General features: G+C 49.5%; 5 protein-coding genes across 5 annotated transcripts; 3 read left to right on the top strand and 2 right to left on the bottom strand.

The window, feature by feature from the left end:
- Positions 1-557: 557 nt before the first annotated feature.
- Pmar_PMAR007666 (hypothetical protein) lies at positions 558-957 on the top strand (the record flags this gene model as incomplete). Its single annotated transcript, XM_002769209.1, has 1 exon — positions 558-957. A coding segment is annotated over one exon (400 nt), but the record flags the coding sequence as incomplete, so codon positions are not given.
- Positions 958-1,226: 269 nt separating this feature from the next.
- Positions 1,227-1,628, top strand: Pmar_PMAR007665 (hypothetical protein; the record flags this gene model as incomplete). Its single annotated transcript, XM_002769208.1, has 1 exon — positions 1,227-1,628. One exon carries the CDS (start codon positions 1,227-1,229, stop codon positions 1,626-1,628), a length of 402 nt encoding a protein of 133 aa, XP_002769254.1.
- A 2,382-nt stretch (positions 1,629-4,010) lies between these two features.
- On the top strand, positions 4,011-5,050 carry Pmar_PMAR007664 (hypothetical protein). The gene has a single exon (XM_002769207.1). The coding sequence runs from the start codon at positions 4,033-4,035 to the stop codon at positions 4,942-4,944; it is 912 nt and encodes a 303-aa protein (XP_002769253.1). The 5' UTR covers positions 4,011-4,032; the 3' UTR covers positions 4,945-5,050.
- Positions 5,051-5,197: 147 nt separating this feature from the next.
- Pmar_PMAR007663 (hypothetical protein) lies at positions 5,198-6,115 on the bottom strand (the record flags this gene model as incomplete). The annotated part of the gene is made up of 7 exons (XM_002769206.1): positions 5,198-5,249; positions 5,299-5,369; positions 5,411-5,518; positions 5,591-5,734; positions 5,783-5,915; positions 5,986-6,026; positions 6,080-6,115. 7 exons carry the CDS (start codon positions 6,113-6,115, stop codon positions 5,198-5,200), a joined length of 585 nt encoding a protein of 194 aa, XP_002769252.1.
- An 862-nt stretch (positions 6,116-6,977) lies between these two features.
- Pmar_PMAR007662 (hypothetical protein) lies at positions 6,978-7,425 on the bottom strand (the record flags this gene model as incomplete). Its single annotated transcript, XM_002769205.1, has 3 exons — positions 6,978-7,024; positions 7,062-7,239; positions 7,285-7,425. The coding sequence occupies 3 exons, from the start codon at positions 7,423-7,425 to the stop codon at positions 6,978-6,980; spliced, it is 366 nt and encodes a 121-aa protein (XP_002769251.1).
- Between the last annotated feature and the right edge of the window lie 145 nt (positions 7,426-7,570).

Genomic DNA, 7,570 nt, shown 5'->3' with positions numbered 1-7,570 from the left:
AAAATAGTGGAACCCTGGATGAGAGTGGTAGAGGAAAGCAGTCCGAGTATGAGGTGAAGTACGAGCCCTATCCCCACGATGTCGGATATGGAGACGAACGGGCCGCAGAGTTGAACCGGTCGTCGGGATGGCGCAACCGAGCTGAAATAAACCCGACCGGCTTCGAAAATGTCATTAGTCCTACGTTATTGCGCCGAGAAGAAGATCATTCCACCTTCGAGCGAAGAGCAAATCCGGACTTCGGCAGAGTCCGGGACACCTACGATGCTTGCAAAGGGAAGAAATTGGATAGTGAGCAGGGTGGGTCCATCAATGGGCTACACAGGGAGTGTGAGGCCGAAGGAATAGCATCCTCCGTGGGATACTATAATAGGACGATCTCTGATGAGTTGTATGATAGGATCGGCTATCAACAGACGTACTTACCAAGCGAAGACCATGAGCGTAGCGAGCAGACCCATTACGCGCGATCGGAGGGAGAAGACGAAGAACAGAGTCACGGATCGGTTGAGCAGTATGATGCTGTCGATACGGGTCACGGCGATACGGTTAGAGAGATGGGAAGTGAGCATCGCTCAGCGTACAGCTACTGCGAGGCTCACAACGAAGTCGCCACGGACATGCAAGAGAAAGAAAATTGTGATGATGGTGCGGCAAGTTCGGGCAACAAGGAGCAGAGCTCTCAGGAGGAGGGGGTCATCGTCCTTTCGCGGAAACATGATGGGAATACCAACTCGCCCGTTGGGACGCATGTCGATTGTTGGAGTGCCGCAGACCACAGGAGTGGGCATTCAGAAAAGGTCAGCAATATTGGGGAATCGAAGCCGAATGGACCTCGTCAGTACGACAAGCCCCATGTGCAGGAGGAGTGGGCAGCTCGAGAGGGGAAGCAAGCAGTCGACGAGAAACACGGAGAAGAGGCCGTGACTCAATCGATTACTGGCTGGCATCTCAGGGGTGAGTTCTGGTGTTCCGAGCACGGGCCAGGTCCTCTCAGAGTCCTTCGATCCAAGAAACGATCCCATTGCTCTCCCTGGAGTAGAGCTACTGGAGTTGTCAACTCGTGAAGCATCAGCTGAGGCAACCTCGACTGACTTCAAGTGAGCTGCTCGTAGTCTTGAAGGTTGCCTAGGACACTCCTTCTTGTCAGCCCCTGTGCCCTTTGTACAGAAGTCACTCGTGAGCCATGCGAGTTGTCCGGAATACGAGACTTTATCGCAGCGCAGATGTGGCAGGAGAGGACGGAGGTGAAGTTGCGGATGGAGGAGAGCCGAAGGCTTCGTGCAGTGGTTGTTGAGGAGCTAAGGAAACGTTCAGACGGAGCAAATAGGAACGAGATTGACGTCCAACGGTTTGATCCTGATGCTGCTACTAGCTTGCTCGATGCGACGACGGAGGAAAACGAGTCGGCTGAAGAGGAAATGGCGGATGATTATGTGGCGTATCGGACGAGAGGAGGAGTGCTAGTCGAGCTGGACCCTGATATCAATAGATTTGGGGATCCTGGATCAAAGTCTATACGAGAGTACTTCGTGGAGCGAAAACAGCCAGAAGCTAAGCAATGGAAACGTTCTCCGATACGAGCCAGACCGAGTTCAGCTGTGAGTGTAGCTATGCTTCTCTATTGAGAACCGGCTGACTACCAACCTCTCATGGATTGAGTACATCTGATGGACTTATCGTCGGGTTCCGATAGAATCCTCAGGCTGTCGCGTCCATTTCACGACTATCACCAAGTGAGAGTTCAAGAACGCTGGCTCTATCAGAGGGACCTGGGAGCAGGCTGTCTCGCGGTCTTCAGTAATCTCCCATCTCAATACGACAGCTTGCTTTTCGCGTGCTTTAGGCGCCCGTCCTCCTCCGTGTCGTCAGAGAGGCACGCTCCTTTGAATCGTGTGAGTAGCACGCACTTACAAACCACTAATTTGGGGGATAACAGGAAGATCGTCGTCAATGCCATAACTTGGGTATAAGGAGTGTCTGCCGCTCTGTCTGAGCTTTACCGCTCTCTCGCATTTTCAGGCTTTGCTCGGTGGTACTGTGAATCAAGAGAACAGGGAAGCAGTATTGAGTGCTACTACCAGCAGGTTTAAAAAATTAGTCATCCTGTTCAAGGACGAAGTCAGCGGACGTCAGGTTTATCGGTACACTTTGGTGTGCAACAAGCAAGAGGGAAGATGGGGCATACGGATACTGTCCGTGCGGCCCATCTTGCCAACTTTATCTACATTCCTGTATCAGCAATCATTGAGATCTCTCGCATTTTTGTTCTCATTATGAGAATCTCATATAAGAGTGTGCGGATCATCTGTGCGTATTTCTGGCTCTTTTCTAAGTCTTGTCTGGTCGCTGACGAGACTAATGCGCTAGAAGATGCCTCGAGCGTCTTCCCAGAACAAGTGGCATTCCTGTGCCATCATGCTTACCTACTCGCACTTCATCTCGTGATCAACCTTTGGAGTCGCTGTTCTTGGGCCTGTCGATTCCTTTGTATGCGTCAGGGCACTCTACGGCTTCGATTCGGGTGAGCAAGCGTTCAGGCGCTTACATTCGATGTCTAGCTCCCCTGCTATTCTCGAGGAGCGCCATATATCGAAAGCCTACCGGTGGGAGCTCGCGATGTCAATCGAAGATGGCCATCATAAATCTCTGCTGTTTCATTAGATACACCTCCAGCACGAGATCATTCAGGGAGATTCCTGGCCACCGTGCCTTGGACGCGGCGACTGACGCAGTTAGCCTCCGGCCACACCTATTGAAGGCCTCCGTCCGGCCGAGAAGCTATATATGACCATTTCCAAGTACCCTTCATGTCGTTACTCGTTGCACCTTGAGTTTCTCCAACCGTTGATTTATCAGAGAAGGGCGAAAGTTTCGCCGATAATATACAATGCATGGTTTCGCCGCGAAACCATGCGTTGTATATTATGTAGGGGAGATTTCAGCAGCAGAGATCAATTCACAGTAAGATTGAGTAGAACCTTGTCAAAATCACATTCCAGATGCTGGAGTCCATAAGAAATAATGTCTAATTTACGTATAGTCGATTTACATCTCAATCCATGTATATAACTTGTATTGTTCAGTCAAATAACTTTACTCTATCGCACAAACAGTTCGTCCGCAGTTTAACTGCTGTGAGCCTATGACAAAAGCAGGTTCGCGAATTCTTCGAGAATTCGACAACTTCTGCGAAGTTTGGGTCATTCATATTTCAGTGCCAGTCAAGCCCTCTGGGCCAAGGGTCAGACTACTATAATCGAACTTCCCTGATCATTGACCTGATGAGTTAGCAGTGCTAGCTACTCAACGTATTTTTGTGCAGCTCAGGCTGTGTCTCGCGCTTGCAAAGATTATAATCATCACTTCACCTACGGCTCCGTGGGAATAGAGGAATCTCCGGTATTACTGCAATTGCAGAGCAGAACTCGAGGAATTTTCCGAAAGGGGCATTATCTTATGAGTTCCTCCGCATTTCCCCAACAACTGACTAGCAACGAGAATACGAGGTGCTGAAAGGGTTCGAACACAATGGGAAGATAACGAACCTTATGCAATGAGCCTTGTGAAGTTGCGATCTACGAACAATATAAATTTCGGTCATGCACTCAATATCAAATTGATTGGAATAGTTGAACCTTTTCAACGAGACTTCAGTGATCAGCATCAGACACGGGAGCGCGCGCCGGAACGGTTTCATATCACCATGGAACTTCCATGATAGAAGTCCCATGATAGAACCTTTGATTGAGGTAGTGGCGACGCCTATTCCAGTAGAGTAATTTGAGCATCCACATAGAAGCTCGGAACATCCTGTCACTGAGTGAGTGACAACATTGGAATATCCTGGCAATAAGCTCTGGGGATCTCAGTGTTAGGAATACTTCAAGTGAAAGCCTCGCAGTACACCCGAATATCTCACGATCCCACAAGATATAGGCCCTTCATCATCATGTCCAATCGCTGGTCGCCGTCGAGCTAGTACCCATGATAGTCGGCTATACTTGATCAGTTATTTCACACGTGTTAACCATGCGGATCATCCGATTAGCCCCCCTGTTAGTCTCCACCATCTGTACGGTCGGTCAGGATACCGACTCGTGCTCTACGCCTGATGTCGCTAATGTTGGACGAGGGCCGACCCTCTTCAACAACCTCAATACATGTGTAACTACAACGGGTGGCTTCAACGATGCTGCTCTCGAATGCGTAGCGGCAAGCACCAACATCAGCGAGCTGTGTGCAAGTTGCTACTTCGAACTCTATTCGTGCGGTGCAACGACGTGCCAGCAGCCCTGCACGGAGCAGTTCTCTGCAGACTGTGTCGGTTGCAGCATGAGTGTATGCGGCGATGAGCTGCAGGTCTGTACAGGGACGCCCGGAGCTGTCCTCCCACCTCCCTTCACTACAAGCGATTTGACGTTGCCCACATCGGCTCCCGACGGTTCTGTTGTCAATCGGGTTCCCCATGGCCTATACGTTCTACCCGATTCAGACGAAGTTCATGTGTCGGTGAATATCGATAACGTTGCAAGCACTCTTGATACTGTCGTTAGGATCAATACGGACTCCCCGCTCATCCCACGAATAGATTCTCAGTGTGCTGACATGCCCTACACTTTCGATGCGAACAGGTCAGCAATCGCTGTGGACTTCGCCGAAGCGGTCTGCCTCAAGGGCGTCTATGATGACCTACGCACCGTGGCCCCTGGACTACCGGTGAGTCTGTTAACGATGCAGTACGACAAGGCCGCTAACACTCTATCCATGCCGTTGCTATCTGTATTCGTGCTCGAGAAAGATTCTAACACTTCTAGTCCCATACCGCCGTCGAACTCTTCAACCACCGTACCTCCACTGGGTGCGGAGACTCCGAACTCATCAGCGTCTACTGACGCCATTTGTCTGTCGTTAATCTGTTTTTCACTATACTTTCTTTTTTGAATTCAATCCTGTGAACAAGTATTCGATATTCTCAGTGTGGTGATCGTTATATATACAGTAAGTACTTGATATTCCATAGGCAAGTATAGATGGATATGCAGATCATATGCGGATGTTGTGTTTGGTTGGACCATTATTATACAAGAAATGCATACAGTGCACCTTAGGTTGATATCATTGATAGGAATGACTAAGCAGCGCAAGATTGTTTTGGATTAGTATATGAAAAAAGGGACATATACATGAGTTGGTGTTATTCCTCACCAATCGCTTCAAGTTGTTGCTCGCGGAGTTCCTCAACCCGCCTAAATAACATGGAAGAATAAGAAGATTTCTGTTCTCCACACGACCCACTCATAAACATCATTTGCTGCTCTTTGAAGATCATCAACCATTTGGAGACACTCATGCATCCCAGATGACACCTGATACCGAATCGTCTTGGAGAAAGACCAAATGTAGTTACGTCGATGCCCATTGTCTGTATCTTGAACAAGGCTTTTCCGGCCATGTGCTCGATAGAGGGCATTATCTCCTCAGAGGACTTGATCAATCTTCGTGAGATCATCAATGCCTGAATGGGAGACCTTGGTATCAACGAACAACTTCCATGGTTACCGCTAGACGGATAGCCGCGGTAACTCACCAGACTTCTCCGATCGGTTGACATGCTGGCACGTCTTAGATCAGCAACGGCTTGGTCCATGTCGAACTCGGTGGAGTCTTGCATGCCATCAGTCATCCCAATAGACACTTCAAGAGGTTCTCCTGTGCCACTTCGAGCAGCGCTCTGCAATGAAGTGAATGATAGACGGAATCGCAGAGTAGTGTAATCCACCCTAACCGCATCCTTCCCGTTATAGGCTTTGTAGAATATCTTAGCGTAAATACTGGGAGCATACCGGGCGAGTCTTCTCTTCACTTTCAACTTGACCATGAACCATTTCTTGAGCTGCGCCACGAAGCTCATCCTGAAGGTATTTATAAGGACAGCAAGTAGCGTACGGTGGACGAAGATGTGAGGCTCGACTCATCGCCTACACATCGTTCTCTCCCTCCTCAATGCCTCTGCCATTCGACACCTGATCGGACCGCAACCTACAGCCGGCAAAAAACGGGCGATTCCCCCGCTTACCTCATCACTGAGTCCAGCTAAGATGATGGCGAACATAAGGTTGGCCAAAAAGAAGTACACAACGACAATGTAGAAAAGCACTGCGACGGTCCCTACCTGCCGAGACACTATCGCTTCGAGGACGGTGACATTCCACTAACCACTGTTCTCTCAGCATAAATAAGATTCAGATCAGCATCTCTCAGGAAGCCGCGGGACAAGAAGAGGAACGTCTTCCCGAAAGTGGACAACTGAATGATGGTGGTCGGTCAAGGCAATTCATCGCGCCTGTACCTCATTGATGGAAGCCCCAAAAGCAACGTTGAATGCCGTGACAAAAGCGACGAATGTCGTGACGAACAGAACGATAAATGCTCCCCATTGCCGACAACCACCACGGAGCGACTTCAGTAGAAGTTTGATGTAAGGTAGAGGGGCGATGAACTTGAATAACTTCAGAAATATAGAAACTGGAGCACACGATCTCCTACGAATCTTGGTGTTCGCCACCTACGTGCGGTCAGCGCGTACATCTGCTCCGTTAAGCGATTGTCAAGTGCAATCTGCTGCAGGTCAGTGTAAACATTGGAGTCCTGGAGTTCAAGGACTCCGAGCTGTATTGCCGGCGGAGCGAAGTTATTCGTCCCGACGTCTAGGTTCTAGGAGTAGTTTTGCAGTGATAGTTGTATTGATTCTAGCATTACCGATGTCGTTGCGGATCCGGTGGTGTACGTGATGCGTGTTGCAGGAGTCGCTGAATAGATCTTGAGGCGAATGGCAAAGGCGGTAATGAGGAACACAAGGACAATCCAGTCTATGGTGTTCCATGGGTTTCTGGGAACAACAGTGCAGCTTTTCGAAAGATTAAATAGCTCTCTAGCGAGAAAGCGCCAGGGAGGGGATGAAAGCTTCTCAACATTTACTTGAAGTATTTCCACCGGGCCTTGGCAAGCTCTGAGGCTGCCTCTGCAACATAGTAAAGCATGAACATGACAACGATTACTTCTCCTGCCGTGGTCATGATTCTCAATACGGACGCGACTGGTCTCACCGAAAGTTGTCATCCACTCGCCGATACTTCCGAGGCCCTCAGGGGTGAGGAAAATCCTAGGCTGTAGGGTAGTGACGTGGACCTCGGATGAGACCAGCCCAGATGGACTGAACTCTATCGTAACGAGCACCTAGTATAAGATGACAGACCAGATGGATGTGGCAGGTTGCCTCACCACGCCGAAGAGACCGAGGTTATTGTTCCAGACGCCCATCTCTAAGAACACCGCTCGAGTCGATAAATCGACGAAATTGGCGATCTGGAGGAGTTCTGTTCGCCTGTCATAGTCGTCGGGATCGGTGGGTAGCTGCACCATGTATCCACCCGGAGGATACGTGGCGAACCTGACCTCTCGTCATTCAGAATTCACAGGTCTCGAACTGCTACTTTCCTTTATGGTTAGGAAGACTAGTGCTGACACCGTTGCTGTCAGTCGTAGCGTCATCATACTCGAACCAAAT

The sequence above is a fragment of the Perkinsus marinus genome (genome assembly GCF_000006405.1).
Source record: "Perkinsus marinus ATCC 50983 genomic scaffold scf_1104296966226, whole genome shotgun sequence".
NCBI lineage: Eukaryota > Perkinsozoa > Perkinsida > Perkinsidae > Perkinsus > Perkinsus marinus.
Note: the sequence above shows the minus strand (reverse complement) of the source record. Positions and strands in the feature narration are given on the sequence as shown.

Coding starts and splice junctions, on each gene's coding strand:
- Pmar_PMAR007664 (XM_002769207.1), top strand. CDS start 4,033: ATGCGGATCATCCGATTAGCCCCCCTGTTAGTCTCCACCATCTGTACG.